This window comes from Bos taurus, chromosome 6 (assembly GCF_002263795.3).
Source record: "Bos taurus isolate L1 Dominette 01449 registration number 42190680 breed Hereford chromosome 6, ARS-UCD2.0, whole genome shotgun sequence".
Classification (NCBI taxonomy): Eukaryota; Metazoa; Chordata; class Mammalia; order Artiodactyla; family Bovidae; genus Bos; species Bos taurus.
Window position 1 is genome coordinate 71,352,069 of NC_037333.1, and position 17,682 is coordinate 71,369,750.

At 40.2% G+C, this 17,682-nt stretch overlaps 1 protein-coding gene across 1 annotated transcript in view; it reads left to right on the top strand.

Moving 5' to 3' along the window:
• Window positions 1-5,240: 5,240 nt before the first annotated feature.
• Window positions 5,241-17,682, top strand: part of CEP135 (centrosomal protein 135) — a 75,980-nt gene continuing 63,538 nt past the window's right edge. The window contains 6 exon segments of the mRNA NM_001075406.3: window positions 5,241-5,482; window positions 8,488-8,644; window positions 10,146-10,336; window positions 11,279-11,446; window positions 14,131-14,272; window positions 16,283-16,367. Of these exon segments, the coding sequence (NP_001068874.3) occupies window positions 8,532-8,644; window positions 10,146-10,336; window positions 11,279-11,446; window positions 14,131-14,272; window positions 16,283-16,367 (699 nt within the window). The 5' untranslated portion in view covers window positions 5,241-5,482; window positions 8,488-8,531.

Here is a 17,682-nt window from a genome sequence, read left to right on the forward strand (position 1 = left end):
TAATGAAGTAACAAAGGTCAGGAGGCAAAGCATCTACTCCTGGAGAAGGTGAAACCACACAAAACCAGCTCCAGACTGTCTATGGAGCAAGACAATAGGAAGCATTCTACCAAAAACAGCTGTGCTGCTGTTAGCTCCAGCAGGGCTACCTGGTGCCACCAGTCCCTGGGCCTTTGAGGTTTCTGCAGAATAGTTAGGTGGCTTCTTCACTTTCCCCACTGCTGGTTGGAATTCAAAATTTTCAAGGCTGAGAAATCAGTTTCCTGTTGACAACTGCTTGCCAGCCCCGAAATTTTATCGATCTCATCTCCACTGCTATTCTCTTTGTTCTAAAGCCTTTTAAAATGTATCTTTAAAATTCCTTTATCATCATTCTAGAAGGATGAAGGCGGGAGGGATGGAGAGAAGGAAGCACTGAGGGAGGGAGGAAGGGAGAGAGGCTAAAGTTAACATATACGTTTAATCCACCATCTTTAACTAGAATGATGCAAATTTTTCATCTGAAGATTTGTACCTTGATTCAGTTCTGGAAAATTCTTAGCTATTATCTCTTCAAATCTTGCTTCTCTGCTGAGTCGTTTTTTCTCTTCCTACAGTAACAAGTCACCATAAACATAGCACCTTAAGACAACACAAATTTATTATCTCATAGTTCTGTAGGTCAGAAGTCCAAGTGGGCTCTGCTGTCAAAATCAAGGTGTCAGCAATCTGAGTTTTTATCTGGAGGTCAGAAAATAGAGGAAGAAATCTGCTCCCTCGTCCATTCCAGTTGTTGGCAGGCACTCAGTTCCCTGTTCCTGGGGCTGAGGTTCACGAGTCCCTATGGGCTGTTAGCCTCCTTCAGCTCCCCTAGGATCCCTGTTGGGGGCCAGAGTGAGGTACTCCGCCCATGGCAAAGGTCATGAGGAAGGAGGCTCGACATACGCAAAGGCGGGATCGAGCCTCAGGAGTCCCCCTAGAAATCCTCGAGCATCTACCCCCATAACCAGAGCCTGCCGACTTTACTACTTTGTGCTCTTACCTACACCTCTGACTTTACGGGGGGCTGTCCCCCACCACCTCTTTCGGAGAAGGAGTTAACCTAGAGCTCCAGTCAATAAAAACTCTTGGGTGTAACAAGAGTGTTTTAACCTACAAACTCCTCTGAAGGTTCTCTAGCCTGCCTGACAGGCTCGTCCGGCCACATGTGATTGCTCACAGCCTCCCAATCGTGAGAGGCACGAGATGCTTTAAACCTTCTAAAAACAGGTTCCTTAGAAAAGTTAGAAAACTATTAGTATAAGTATAATGGGCTGATTAGAAATTGTATTGGTGAAGGGTTTTTCATTTGTTGAGCCAATGTTTGTTGCTAAGTCTCCACATCCCCTGCCCTTACACACATTAATGAATATATAGAAGAAATAAGTATTAACCTTTGATATTAATCACGTTAGACCTTAAGCTAAGTAAATTCTTTCCTTAACTAAAACCCACTACACCCTCACCCTGTAGGAATGTAACTTTACTTGGGTGGCGTCTGTTTTGAGAATAATCAGCCCTGGAGAAATAAGTGTCCTGATTGACTGACCGCTGTCACAAGGAGAGGGTCGTAAATTGTCAGCAGGCCCCCCTGGCCAGAAGATGATGTAACACCCCTAAGACCTCTGTATGCATTTGTGTGAAGCACCTGACTTTAATAAAAGTCAGGACTGCTGTCCCCACGTGACTTTTGTATAACATCTTAGTGTATAAAAACAGACTCTGGAAAATAAAGAATTGGGATCAGTTTCTCGAAATACTGGTCTCCCCATGTCGCTCTCTCTCTCACTCTGGCTGAGTCTCCATCTGGAGCGCGGAACCCACCATGCTTACTAATTATGCCTGGGCTTCTAAGATCCGACCGGGGAGGCCTCAGTGTCTCCTCTCCTTCGGGAGAACGGAAGGACGCCTGCGGCCTACGTAAGTGGTGCAAACTTCTTGTCTTGAAGTTTTATTGGTCTCCCGCGTAAACCAAGCTACTCAGCCTCTTTTCTCCACTGAATTTTCCTACTGAGCTATCCTTATTCTATTACTCTTTATATCTTTAATTAATATCTAATTGAAGCTATTGTATCCTGATCCTCGCCTATGCCGTCTCTCCTTCGAATACCCTGGATCAGCCGGGGCTGGTCCCCGGCAGATCCCTGCACTCATCACATGCACCCACCATCTTCAGACCCCCAACATCTGTCAAGTCCTGCTCACACTTGTTTGCTTTTAAGGGTTTGTGTAAATACATTGGGCCCACCTGAAAAACTCAGGACAATCTGCCTATTTTTAGGCCTTTAACAACCTTAATTACATCTGTAAAGTCCCTCTTGCCAAGTAGTATAAGATATTCATAGGTTCCAGAAATTTGGGTGTGGGTATCTTTGGTGGGGAGGTCTGCCTGCCATAGCTGCTATTCCCTCTAGTGCCTCTTTTGAGTCTCTCGAGCTAGTGTTTGTATTTCTTAATTGTGTTCTAAATATATGTCTGCAAAGAAATGGGTTCTAGGTAAATTCTCTGGTTCTTTTAACTATAATCTACATTTCATTCCACTTAATAATGTAAAGTTTTTGATGACTGTAATTTTAATTTCCAGATTTTCTGACTGGTTCCCTCTCATATGCATCTGTTCTTGTTTCATTTAACAACTCTTATTCTTTCTAATGGCAGTTACTTCTTCCATCCATCTAGACCATTGATTCTCAACCAGGAGTGGTTTTGCCTCCCAAGGGACAGTCAGCACTATCTGAAGAGATTTTTGGTTGTCACAACTTGGTGGATGGTACTGTCATCTAGAGGATAGAAGCCAGGAATGCTGCTCGACATTCTACAACACACAGGACAGGCCCTCTGAAGCAAAGAATTATTCAGCCCAAAGTGTCCAAAATGCCAACGTTGGAAAAACTTTGATCCAGATCACCTTACATATATGCATTTTAAAAGCTTCATCAGCCTCTTTCATCTAGAGAGAATTCATGGGTTTTAAAAATTTTATTTATTTATTTATTGTTGGCTGTGCTGGGTCTTTGTTGCTGTGCAGACTTTTCTCTAGTTGTGGCGAGTGAGGGTTACTCTCTAGTTGCTGTTGGGGCTTCTCACCAAGGTCCTTCTCCTGCTGGGGAGCACGGGCTTGAGGACACACGGGCTCGAGGACACATGGGCTCGAGGACATACGGGCTTCAACAGCGGGGGCACATGGGCTCAGTAGCTGCATCTCCCAGGCTCTAGAGGACAGGCTCAGCAGTTGTTGCGCATGGGCTTAGTTGCTCTGAGCTATGTGGAATCTTCCTGGATCAGGGATTAAACCATGTCTCCTGCACTGACAGGCAGATTCTTTACCACTGAGCTACTAGGGAAACCCAAGAATTCATGTTTTGATGTTTTATTTTGTTGGCTTTGTTAGCATCAGATTTCTTGATTGTTTTTGGTTTGCAAGCTCATTTTCAGTGAAAGGTTCTTTTTCTCTGGGGCTTCCCTGGTAGCTCAGCTGGTACCTGAAATGCAGGAGACCCCCTTCGGATTAGTGGGTGAGGAAGTTCCCCCAGAGAAGGGATAGGCTACCTACTCCAGTATTCATGGGCTTCCCTGGTGGCTCAGACGGTAAAGAGTCTGCCTGCAATTTGGGAGACCTGGGTCCAATCTGGCTCTACCTCCTGATTATTAATTTTGAGGGTAGGCCTACCAGGATTGACCCCAGTTCAGGACTCCTGTCCCCTGGTGATTTGGGGAGAGCCCAGAACAAGCTCAATTTCTACTTCCTTCTGCTTCCCTAGCCCTGATGCTCCTCTGAAGCCAAGGACCTGGGTGGTGAGCAGCAACAACTTTGGGTGTGCACCAGGGACCCTGACCCCAGGCCTTGCAACAGTGAACTTGCTCTGGTTTTCCACGTTACCTGGAGCAAAACTGGCCTATAACTTCAGTATCCCACTTACCTTTTAAACTTTCTTTGACTTTGGTTCTTACATTTTCTAACTGCTATGCATTTGGGACAAAGAGTTATCTGGGCTGGATGGCCACTGCATAGTCATTTTGCTGTGATTTTAAAAAGATATTTGTTGTTCAGGAAAAAAAAGTATTTAAATGTACGTCTTCGAGACCACAAAAACCATCTACAGAGCCTAACTCACTTCCTCTTAGAAATTCCACAAAACAACTTTTTTAAAAGCACACTGGAAGGCAGACAAGACACAACAGAAACGGTTAAAACAATACATGAATGGGTACAAAGTATTCACAACCCACAAAGCAGTTAGGTAATCGGCAAAAACAATACATTTTCAGAACGAAAGTCCTACTTGCTAGAGCAGTAATCAGAAAAGAGGAAATGAGCTCGTCTCTGATCATCTACAAGGTTTCACACGAGAAACAGAATTCTACACTTTGACCATGTGTTTTCTGTTTATGAACAAGCTCTGTAAAACGAGTTGATTTGAATTTAATTCCATTCACAAATGTTTATTGCGGTTAGTGCTAGAGAAACGTGGCTGAGTAAAATAATGTCTGACTCCAGGAATTCACAACTGGGGACGGCAGGGAGAGACATACAAACAAATAATTAAGTTTTTTGAAGGGATGAGTTATAACTCACGGGATCAAAACATCATGATGTTATATCATCATAGCGGGTTGAGTATAGTATGAGGGTCTACACATCTGGGCATGGGTGTGGGAGCAACAGTTAATTGTGTTGGGTGGTTGACAGGGAAAGTTGCAATTGTGCCTGTCGTTGGAGTTTAGGTGAAGGCATCCCCCTAACGGGTGAAGGCTAATCCGCGGCAGGGACCAGGACTGGGCAGGATTTTATCCCCGCGCGGAGAAGGTCTAGCAAGGCACGCGATCGACTTGCTGCTGCTGCTGCTGCTAAGTCGCTTCAGTCGTGTCCGACTCTGTGCGACCCCATAGACGGCAGCCCACCAGGCTCCCCCGTCCCTGGGATTCTCCAGGCAAGAACACTGGAGTGGGTTGCCATTTCCTTCTCCAATGCATGAAAGTGAAAAGTGAAAGGGAAGTCGCTCAGTCGTGTCCGACTCTTAGCGACCCCATGGACTGCAGCCTACCAGGCTCCTCCGTCCATGGAATTTTCCAGCCAAGAGTACTGGAGTGGGGTGCCCTTGCCTTCTCCGCGCGATCGACTTGGAGGAGTCCTATCGCCGGCACACGCTGAGGTTAGGGGTTCGCCGGCCGCCAGGGGGCGCCGCGGCCTCGCGCCGTGCGGGCCGTTGCGTTTCCGGGCACCGGGGCCCAGCGCCGCCATCCCGGTCGGGCGCGTCCCCGCTGCGCGCGGCGAAACGTCGGCCGCTCCCGTTACCGAGGCAACCGCGGCACCTCCTCCGCGCCGGCCCTGATCGTCTCTCCGCGCCATTTTCAAACTGTCCTAGCGCCAGAGCCGGTGTCTGGGCGGAAGGAGCCAGCGAGGGAGGCGAGGCGCGAGGGGAGATGCGACCGCAGGCGGAGGGAGCGGCGGCCCGGGGTGCGGGTGAGCGCGGCGCTGGGCGGGCTGGGCAGGGCGGCGCCTCCGCCTCCCGGGCGGTCCCCGCGGGCCGGGCCCGGGCGCTGGCGGGAGGGAGGCCGCGCGGCCTCGGGAGGAAGTGGGCCCCGGGCGGGGCGCGGAGCCCGTGTCGCCCCGCTGCGGACACCTCTTTCCCTTCTACAGCCGACAGCGGAACTGCGGCCCGGAGGTCGGCCTGGGGTTTCCCGGGCTCCTGGTTCCTCCGACCCCGCTCGCCGCGGGGTCTGTGCGGTTCCAGCAGATCCTCCTCCTACAGACTGATGGGTTGATTTAAAAGTTAAAATACCCTTTCATATAAGAATCATACAGGCCCTTTGTAAAACAAAAGTGCCCCAAAGCCTAGGACGAGTCATTTATTAACCTTTGTCCAGCATGTTAGTAAACATCCCCTCTTCCACTCTCTACTATTTTTAGTTCAGTCAGGGAGGACTTGCGAGATAACCTAGTTAATGTTGGTTTGGGGTGTTTTGTTTTTCTAGCCCTTGTGCTTATGTATTATATACATAGGAGATTATATATACACACACACGCGCGCACAGGATACTTTTGTAAAAATAAGATGCACTGGCTTTCAGACGTATCTCCCCAGAGTTAAGCAAGTGGGTATGCGTGGAGGACCTCCAAACCTTACCTTTTATGTTGTTCTGCTGGGAAACTTTCAGTATGGCCGCGGTGTTTGGATGATGTAGACGGGCGTGTTGTGTTGGTGGTGAAGGACAGCAGCCCATGCATGGGTGGGGAAAGCCTAATATATGTTTTTTTGTCCTTCCTGGGAGGATTTTTAATCTTTTTCATCTGTCGTATGTGTTGATGATTTTTTTTTTTTTTTTAATATTTACTCATATTGTCTCTCAGAAGGATGTGAGGATGTATTCTTTCTGGGTAACCAAAGTTGGTACCAGACAAAAAAAGAGACAAGTTTGAATTGTGAGGCCCTGCTAGTTCTTGGTCTGACAGGTGCACTTCTGACTTCTTCAGGACTTTTTCTAGAACACCCTGCATCAGTCAGGTCCCTCTTGTGGAAGGAACCTAGAAAGAACCTAGTATAGAATGGGGACGTCATTCAGAGAAAAGGCTAACAAGAATGTGGAGAAGGAGAGATTTGTAGGAAGGAGTTATCAAGGAGCAGTACTAACTTAGGAGTCATCTGGTAAGTTGAGGCGGCATAATACAGAAACCTGAGCGGTGGGTCAGGACTCAGGAGACCTGACTGCCCACCTACTTGGTGGCCTTGTGATTTGGAATAAGTTACTCTCTCTAGGCAGCCTTTCCTCATCTTTGAATGTGGAGGGTGTCCTTGACCCTTTTCCCCTCATAGTAGTTGTGAGGATCAAATTTTGCATATATTCATATCCATTCATGTTTTATATAAATTGTGAAGAGCAATACAGATGTAAAACAAAGTTCTTGTTTGACTTAGAAATATGAGTACTAGGACCACATTTACCTGACAAAGGTTAGAAAAGAGAGCATGTTTTTTTTAAAGAAGTGGTCTTTGGATAACTCCATTTTAGGGCAGATTGATAGATGATATATTCACAGATATTTAAAAAGACAAAGATAAAAAGATACCCAGAGATACTTACATGTTGGGGTTACTTACATGTTGGGGTCTTGCTTTTTTAATATAAGTAAAATTTACATATGCTATTTGAAAAGCTTTGATAAATGTATACATTGGTGTGGTGTCTGTCCCCATCACCACAGTATTTTCATTACCCAAGAAGCTCCCTCATGCCCTTCCATTCAGGCTCCAACTACCCCCATCGCCCTAGGTGACAGCTGTTCTCATTTCTATGTACATAGTTTAATATTGCCTGTTCTTGAACTTCATATAATCATGGCTTCTGTTGCTCAGATAATGTTTTTAAATTCATCCATGCTGTTGACATGTACCAGTTCTGTTTTATTCTTGAGTGATATTACATTGTTTAAGTATAGTGTACTTATCCTTCTTCTGTATAGTTTTTTTTCCAGTTTGGAGCTATTATGAATAAAGATGCTTTAAATATTCTTGTAGAGTCTCTTTGTAGATGCTTATTTTCATTTTCTTGAGTAAATACCTTGGAGTAGAATCACACAGTCATAGGCTAGAAGTGTGTTTAACTTTATAAGAAACTGCCACCCTTTTTAATTTATTTTTAATTGGAGGATAATTGCTTTACAATGTTGTGTTGGCTTTTGCTGTACAACAACGTGGATCAGTTATGAGTACTTATATATCCTGTCCCTCTTGAGCCTCCCTCCCACAGACTTTTTCCACAATGATTTCACACTCCTGTAGCAACGTGAAAATTCCTGTTACTCCAAGTCCTTGAAGACATTGTACCTTTAATTTTAGCCTTTCTAGTATGGACAAAATTATATTTCATTGTGGTTTAGTTTGTATTTCTCTGATGTCTAGTGGTGTTCAGCACCTTTTCATATGATTATTCTCATTCAGATATCTTTTGCAAATCTTAGCCTTGCATTTCTTATTGGGTTGTCTTTATTAATTGTAAGGGTTCTTTCTGTATTTTATATACAAATCCTTTGTTAGATATTATGAATATGTTTCTCCTAATTTTTTAAGTTTTTGTTTTGTCAAATAAAAGGATGTATTTTGATGAGCAGACATTTTTAATTTGAAGAAATCCAATTTATCAAGTTTCTCTTTTATATTTAAAAGAAAAATTTTAAAGAGGCTTCTCTAAGTATTCTCTGCCTATCTCAGGCTTGGAAAAATATTCTTCTTTCTTTTTTCTAGCGGTTTTATTGTTTTAACTTCTGCATATTAAGTTTATGAGGGGATATTTATTTTAATGCAGCAACATGGATATCATTAGCATTGGATTTAAATCAATCTAAATATTCTAGAGGGCTGTCTGCCTGAAAAGAAACAAATAATTGCTTCATATTAAAATAATCTTTTTTTAAAACATTAAATAATAATAGTAACTGATAATAGAATAATGTTCACTCTTTTTTTATAGGATTTTAATTTTTGGAAGTGAATAAACCTAGTTTGGAACACAAGATGACTACAGCTGCAGAAAGAAAGTATCTTAATATTAGGAAAAGATTGGATCAGTTGGGATACCGCCAGACTCTGACAGTGGACTGTATACCTTTGGTAGAAAAACTTTTCAGGTAAAGATGAAAAGACTGTTGCAAACCTGTGTGACCCTGAATCCTATTTATCTAGTTTCTGATTGAGCTTCATGCTTTAGTACAGAAATAGGTAGACTTTTTAAAACTCCTTAAAGCACCTGAAGCTTCTCTCTTCTCCATGTTGCAGAACTCTAAGGTCACCATTCACACTATACTATTTAAAGTAAATGTTTCTGAGAGTTTTGTCTGTGAGTAAAAGTACAATTTTTAATGTGATTTTCTGATCTAGTTAGGAGTTCTGTAGCTGCTTTATTCACTGGTTTTATTTTATTGAAATGCAGTTGACATGATATTATGTTAGTCACTGGTCTTTAATTGCTACGCATTTATAATATTTCTCTAAGGTGGTTGATCATGACTTTAGCTGTTAACATGTTAATTTAACTGAAAGATTCTTTGTTATTTTTATTCTTTTCCACATAAATCCTATTACTGTGATTTGAGACTAACTAGAGCAGAGAAATGGTCTAGGAAGTTTTTGCAGTAGGACTGTATGTGATAATGATGAAAAGAAGCAAATGGATGAAAGATACTTTGTGGTCTCTAGTATGGCCTCCAGAATCCTTCATGATCTAGTTCTCGGTCAGCAATTCAAAAGTATAGGGTGGAAGTATGTTTAACTTTCCAAGAAACTGACATGCATTTTCCCCAGTGGTTTTACACTCCCTTCACCTTCCCTGTATGAACCACCTGAAGCTCCTGAACACATGTTCGCTCTCACCCTTGGTCTCTCCATGTGCTGTTCTATCTGCCTGTAAAGTCTCTTTCTCGTCTCCTTCCTGCTTTGTCTTTATGCTCAGTTAGCTGTGTGGCCTGCAGCTGTCTGTCACATATGCTGCACGTTACCTTAGCTGTTATTATTGCTGGAAATTTGTTTTATCTTCCCATTAGAATGCAGAGTCCAAGAAACTAGAGACTGACTGTTTCACTGCCATACCTAGGAGAGGCTGAACACATGGTCCGCACTAAAATATTTATTGAGTTTATCACATAGTACTGTAACTTTTGACAAATTGTTAGTAGGATATAAGCTCCTTGTCAGTGGGTTCTTTACCATGTTCCCTGCCCAGTAAATGTTGATGTAGTGAATATTCTGTTCATCTATGTTCTTAGAGGTAGGGAACTGATCCGTGTTTGTTGCGTCCCTGACACTTAGTGTGTAGCAGGCATTCAGTAAATGTTAAATGACCAAATAAGGTTCACAGATTCCACAGGATCAGGTGACTAATTAAACATGGGGGATGAGTGAGACCAGGTTGAAAGGTGATTCTGCCTATGTATGTATGCTTTATTTCTTAATTATGCCAGGAAAGTTTTGAGACCTTCCTAGTACCTTAAAAGACCTCTAGTGTTTGTTTTTGTATGTCTGATTTTCGATTTGATCTCAGTATTAACATTTAAGTCTTTTTAGAAATCTGTTTTTAGTTATTAAAAGTTAATAGAATGTTTCCTTGTATTTGCATTTTCCATTCAATATTAGTGATCTAGTTCATACAACAGAAAGTCTTCGGAAATCAAAATTATCTGCTGTGAAAGCTGAAAAAGAGAGTGCCAATTTTGATTTTGTATTGGAACCTTATAAACTTGAAAATGCAAGATTGAGTAAGGAAAATAATGAATTATACCTGGAATTAATGAAACTGAGAGAACAATCAGGTCAACATATTAAAGGTAAATTTTTGTGACTTTTGAAATTTTTGCCCTTTTTATTTTATATGTGGGAAATCCTAGTCCACCTTTGAAACTATTGATTAGAAAATGTGATAGTCTTCCTACTGACAGTTCCTGAAATATAGGGTATGTTGAAGAGCTCCCAAAAGAAAAATAAATCTGCATTCCACAACTATATTCATCTTCACTGAATGTGGATTAAATTTTTAGAATTAAAATTGCTGTAATGGTGGTGGTGTGCACTCAGTTGTGTTCAACTCTTTGTGAACCTGTGAACTGTAGCCCATCAGTTTCTCTGTCCATGGAATTTTCCAGGCAAGAATACTGGAGTGGGTTACCTTTTACTTCACCAGAGGATCTTCCCAACCCAGGGATTGAACCCGCATCTCTTGTGTCTCCTGCATTGGCAGGCAGACTCTTTACCAACTGTGGCCCCTGGGAAGCCCAAAAGTTGCTGTAGAAAATATTAAATACTGGTACTGAAGAAAAATGTTCTTATAACAACTTCTGTGTTTCTGAGAAAAAGCCGTATATCTATTGTTCTGATTCTTTTATACCCTGTTTTTGATCTAGAAGATAGAATGATTTCAGAGGTACTAGGCAAAGGGTAAATTATATGGCTAACTTATTATAAAATCTTCTTGTATTTAGTAGAAAGCCCTGGCTAATATTTGGCATGAATTGATAATCCCTTAGCTTCCTATCCAATTTACTGGATCAAAAGCTCATATTAGGCTCACCACAGAAGAAAAATATAATTCCTTTTTGTGCTTAGTGACTTATTTGCAATTTTGTTAATGGTGGTAGAAAAGTTATAATGTTCTAACAAAGCATATAAGAATCAGGTGGAGCCTTTCAAATTATTGTGACTTTTTTTTTGTTTTATGGAATGGAAGGACTTATTGATGTATAAAATACTCTTTAAATCTTTTTCATTTTAAGAGTTGAAAACCACATTGAAAAAGTGTGCACGTGAAACAGCTGATCTGAAATTTCTAAATAATCAATATGTTCATAAACTCAAACTTATGGAGAAAGAAAGCAAAGCTAAGAATGAGAAAATTCAACAGCTTCAAGAAAAGAATTTGCAAGCTGTAGTTCAAACTCCAGGTGAATCTGTTTCCTCTCAAAACAAATTATGTACATCTAATCTTTTATTAATTAATTTATTTTTTTACATCTAATCTTTTAAAGATGTTAAAACTGTCGACTGAAATGGGACTTTCGGTATTCATGCTTTAGACTTTAGTATTTGAAAAGATGTATTTGGATAGTCACAAAACCTTTAAAATTTATTTCTGAAGACCCAGCTTATATTTCTATGCATGTGCTGAGAAACTTACGTTAACAGTAACTTCTTAGGTATAAGTCATCTAACCTCAGTGCCTAGGGTTTTATTTCCTCTATTATTAGTTTGAATTCTTTTTTCTATTATTATTATCACCATTATTAATTATAAAAATACTTCATACTCTAAAGACTTTGAAAATGATATACCTTGTTATTTCTTAGTTTATTTTACTCTTCTTAGCCTTATGCTCAGTAGCTCTCAAGGAAGAAAACAGAAATGATGGGCCATATGCAGAGTTAGTGGTTGTCCAGGCTCAAAGCTGATGGAAGAATCTCCAGATCATGGAGGTGTCTAAACCATGAGACTTAATGTTATGGAAGCAAACGAGGTGAAGGCAGGTCCTGAATTATGAGACTTGGTAGAGACTGAGGGATTAAAGAACGTGGTGAGGACCAGTAGTAATTTGGTCAGAATGAAGATTGCCATCAGAAGAGAGTTGAAGACCGGGAAGCTGGCTCAGTTCTATCTGATGACACAGTCCAGGCTTAATCATGTTACTGTGTGCCTGTAGCTGAGTGAAGAGGAGAATCTGAGAATTGAAGAATTGCAAGCTGGGAGGCCAGGATCAGGGAGGAATCTGTGGGACTTGAAATGGCAGAAAATAAGCTGGGAGAGGGAGGAGTGTGAGCCAAAGGCAGAAAAGCTGGGGAAATGTGGGAGAGGATCTCAGAAGTAACTAGAAGATTAAGAAAACAAAAAAAGGAGGATAATTAGATTTTCTGAGAAAAGAGTGGGCCTAAATCAAGAGTGATTTAGGAGGTATAATCTCTAAAATTTAGTGATGGATAAATTTGGTAAACTTGGGATGTAGAGGAATTTCCAAATTTCTGTTTGAAGTGATTGAGTGGATGAATGAGGATATTAATACTATTTCTTTCTTTCTTTTTTTTGGCTGCACCATGGGGCATGTGGGATGTTAGTTCCTTAACCAGGGATCAAACCTGTGCCCCTAGTCTTAACCATGAGACCACTAGCAAGGATGCCCTGGTACTATTTCTTAAGATAGGGAATATGGAAAACAGAACAGAAGTCCACCGTTTACAAAGGGTTTGTTGAGTATGTTATATCCATGGGACATTAACATTGAAACTCCTAGTATGCAGTGGAATATGTAGATCTGTCCTCAGAAATATGGTCCTAGATGGAGATTCACATTTGGAAATCATTGAAATATCCTGAGAACAGAAGCTTTGAATGTGGTAGGAGTTACTAGTGAGATTATATATAGATTGGAAAGAGAGGAGAACCAAAGACAGACCTTAGGAAATTGTCTTTTAAGGCACAGATGGAAGAAGAGGGTCTTTGAAAGAAACTGAGAAGGAGCAACCAAGGAGGAAAACCAGGAAATAAGGGAAGAAAGTGGTTTACCTTGTTCAGCTGTGTAACTACAAGCAGGCCATTTAAATACTTTTGACCTGGTTTCTTCATCCTCAAAACAAGAGGTTGCTGCTGCTGCTGCTAAGTCACATCAGTCGTGTTCAACTCTGTGCGACCCCATAGATGGCAGCCCACCAGGCTCCCCTGTCCCTGGGATTCTCCAGGCAAGAACACTGGAGTGGGTTGCCATTTCCTTCTCCAATACACGAAAGTGAAAAGTGAAAGTGAAGTCTCTCAGTCGTGTCCAACTCTCCGCGACCCCATGGACTGCAGCCCACCAGGCTCCTCCGTCCATGGGATTTTCCAGGCAGGAGTGCTAGAGTGGGGTGCCATTGCCTTCTCCAAAACAAGAGGTTAGGAGTATAAAAAAACTTGTTAGGATTCTAAGGCACACAGAGTTGTGGGTTGTGTTTGTTCTTTGTGAGGGTCAGTTAGTTTTTCAAGTACATGTCTAATCTTGGCCAGGTACTGGAAAAGGTAAATTATCCTTGTGGTTTGGGCCAAGATGGGATATATCTAGCCATCAAAAGAAATTATACCTACTAGTTTTAAGGATAATTAAGAAAATTCCCCATTAATTCAGGATACATATTCTTCTCTATACTAATTTTGATTCTTAAAGTTTCAATTATCTGCTCCTTTGGCCTTGCTTAATAAACATGTTTATTTTAGTTAACATTGACTTCAGCTTCTCATTTGACAGTTTTCTGCCGGTGATGACGTCTTGAGCTCTGTCATGTACAACAAGGCACACTCAGCTTTTAATCTTGCCAGAGTTTGGTCCCCATCTCATGAAGGAACAGATTAAATCTGGGCATATATACCAAGCATGCAGAAAATAAAGCTTGCTTTCTAACCATGTCTTGTTGAGTTTTTCAGAAATGAGTTGTTTAGTTAAAGATCAGGTGGGTATTTATATATAAGGGAAAAAACATTTGACCTGGCTCTTATGTAATAAGAGCTAGAGACATACTTTATAACAAAAAGGCTAGCCTTCTAAACTATTTAATTCTAAGACAGTGTTTTGTTGTCAGTTTTTTGAAATACACTTTTTTTTTTTTTTTAGGTGGCAAGAAAAGAAATATTGCTTTTAGGCGCCAGCGCATGCAGATTGATGAACCAGTCCCTCCCTCTGAAATCAGTTCATATCCGGTTCCTCAGCCAGATGACCCTTACATCGCAGACCTCCTGCACGTGGCTGATAACAGGTGCATTAAAGAATTCTCTGTTGGCTTTAGTTACATGATCACTTGGTTAGCCCTAAGTTTCTTGGTAGTAGGGTTTTGTCTTCTTAACTAGCCTATCTCTGGTATGTAGCATAGAACTTTGCACAAGCATTCAGTAAACGCTTTCTGAATATATTCTGAATATAAAAGGTTTTCACTTGTTTTGAAATTTGATTTCAAGTGAATCATATATCTGGGGTTTCTGTCTATATTTGCTTTAAAACTATTTAGTGCCACCTACAGCCTATTTCAGTAGAGTTGCTTTGACATTCAGCTTTATCACCCAAGTAAATCTTCTACAGACTCTCTATTACTTCAGATTTTTCTCTAATGCTCGTAGCATGAGTAGACTTGTAACTGGCTTTGATATTCTTGCTTCATGATTCTCTGGCTCTGTATGTTGGTGTTTCCTTAACTTGGAGTCAGATGTAAATTCTATTTTAATTATTAACTTCAATAAACTCTTTGGAAAAGGCTATGTAAGTGTTCTTGGGATGTAAAGATGCAACTTTTGAGACGTTTACGACCCGGTAAGAAGATGAGACAAGGGGAGATACACAGAATGCCGTTAAGAACATCTTAAACAGTGCAGAGGAGTAGAAGAGCACTAGTGACGGCCTCTCTGGTCACGGCTGCAGAAACAGTGTAAAGTACAGAATACACCAGTGCAAATGGTTAGTGCAGCTAGCTTTTTACTTTGTAGATTATGTAGACAATATGAGAGAGTTTTCTACTTTATTATTAATCTCTATAGCAATTAAAAAAAAAAGACATTGGTTGGGGGACTAATTAGGGTCTTTAGCTCAGTTATTCTCACACAATATTTTGTACCTGTATTTATATACTTACTTGACTTTACCCATGAAATATTTTGTGTTTTGTTTTTCTGGTACTTATAAACTAGGACTTAGACAATGTGTTAGTATTATTTACTGAGTTTTAGAGGGCTCTGTATGTATTCGATTCAATGGACATGAACTTGGGAAAATTCTGGGAAATGGTGAGAAACTGAGGCCTGGGATGCTGCAGTCCATGGGGTCGCAAAGAGTTGGACACGACTTAGTGACTGAACAACAACGTGTATCATTTTCTGTCTTTTTCTTTCCCTTAATATTCTTCTTTTCTATCAAGCCATCATAGGTAGCATTAGTCTCTTGATTATCTTATTTGTTGAATTTGCACATGCACATTTAACTTTATTTAGAGTCATTCACGCATATGTGAGTGTGGTTGCACACGTACTGCTCTCCTACTCCTGGATTAGTGGGTAGTATTGGTTCTAGTAATGCTAATAGCAGGTACAAGCAGTGTTCAGCTGTACTCTATCTACCCTATGGAAAAGCTCTCTTAAAATTAACCCTGGCTTCAGGCTTTATTTTTCCAGTATGAAAGTGATTGTGACTTGTTTTGTTAATGCTTGGCAAAGTTTGATGTAGTACGGTACATTTAGGATTCATATAATTCAGATGATTTAGACAAATCTTGATTCCCTTGGAATTAACAAGTTCCAGGAAAGAGTAGTTTTTTTTGCTGTAGTTACCTGGAAAATTGATATTTCTCAGTATTTTTCTTCTCTCTTAAGATTGTAAGATAGTTTGTTAGAAAATACAGGGTCATGTGGGTTCAAAAAACATTTAGTCCCTTATTTCACTTAATAGTATTGTGAGTTTTGGACTGGATGCTTAGTTCCCTGAACCTAAGAATTGGCAACAGTACCCAGAGGAATTTGTCCTAAGAATCAAGATGCAGTAGGAGACATAATGTATCTGAGTTTCAGATTATTTACCACTCAGTTTTGTATCTGTTCTTATAAAATTAAATCTCTAAGATGATGTACTCTGTGCTGTGGCTTGGGACCCCTTTGGCACAGCACCTCCTACCTCACTGAGAAACAAAAGTTGAGGGTTTTTAAAAGAAGGTATCTAATTTCACTTTTGTAACTTTGTATTTCTTATCAAAAATATATTGACATTACTTATAAATATGTTTCAGAATTCAAGAACTTCAACAAGAAGTCTGCCAGTTACAAGAGAAGTTAGCAATGATGGAAAGTGAACTGAGAGATTATAACAAGCAGGTAGGATTTTTTATTTGCCTAGTTGGGATTGAGGTGAGTGTGCTGTGACTGTGAATAGAATTGGGTTATGTTTAATATTTCTGAAACCTGAGTTTTTAATACAGCTTTTCTTTTTAGTAAATTCGTTAATAGAATTAATAGATGGAATGGCTTAGATGGCTTCAGAGCCTTCAGTCCATTCCCTGCATTATGCATTGAGGTGAATAGTAGTTTTTTTTTTTTTTTTTTTAAGGTGAATCATCTATCTCCCCAAATATTATAAACATATTAACTGTTTCCATCTCAAGAGGTATTTTATTGAAGTGTACTATGCTTTATAATAGTATTTTTAAAAACTTCTTTTACCCTTTCTGTGGATTTTATCATTTTGAATATGTCTTTGAAAGTTACTCTTCCGAGTTGCCATGCTTATTGAATATTTTCTCTATAAGCACTAGTACCCCATACGACAGTTTTCTAAAGAAGCAAGGGAATGAATAAATTCAGGGTTACATGAAAACTTTGAACAAGCTTTGTTCTTTTATACTTTTGGTGTCTTGGCTAAATTCTGATTTGGGTAATTACAGGCTTGCTTTCTTAATATGCTTACTGAAGTTTAAATCAGGTAACACGTTTTCCATATTCTGCACATAACTATGTTTTTTTGGAGTGAAGAAATCTGCACATACCAATATAGATGTAACCTATGTATTGGTATAAGTGTTAAGTTTATGAAGTACTTTGAAGATCACTTGGATAAAATGGAGTTAAAAGGAATTATAGTAATGTCATCCAAAAAACTTATTTTATGGAGAGATGTTGAACATATCAAATATGCATATGAGATGAATATTAATTGATATTTTTCAATTTATAGTCAGTCATTCTTTCATCACATTTTTTTCTAAGTACTTTTTGAACACAGACTGACCAGTATTGTCTCCGTGAGGTGGCTGAGGTGTTTGAAGAAAATAGCCTGACCATTCTGATTGAAATCACCAATTTAATGTGGTTATCAATATTGATTGAGTCTACTCTATTCTCTATCAGTTTTTTTTTTTTTTGGTGGGAGTTTGTTCTGTTCTTCTCAGCATATATTCCAGATTTTACTGTTCTCTTCAAGCTCTTTCCATGGCCTGTAACACCCTCCTCAGGATATCATTTTCTTTTTCAGTTTCCTATCTCTGCCTTTAAAATGAGCAGTATTCACAGGTTCTCCTTAAGATTTAATGGGTAAGATGGTATTCTTCCTGTTTAAGGTTTCATGCACTTGGCCCCATTCCCTCTCTTCTCCTTAGGATATTGCTTTAATCAGTTATTCCTTAACAAACTTATA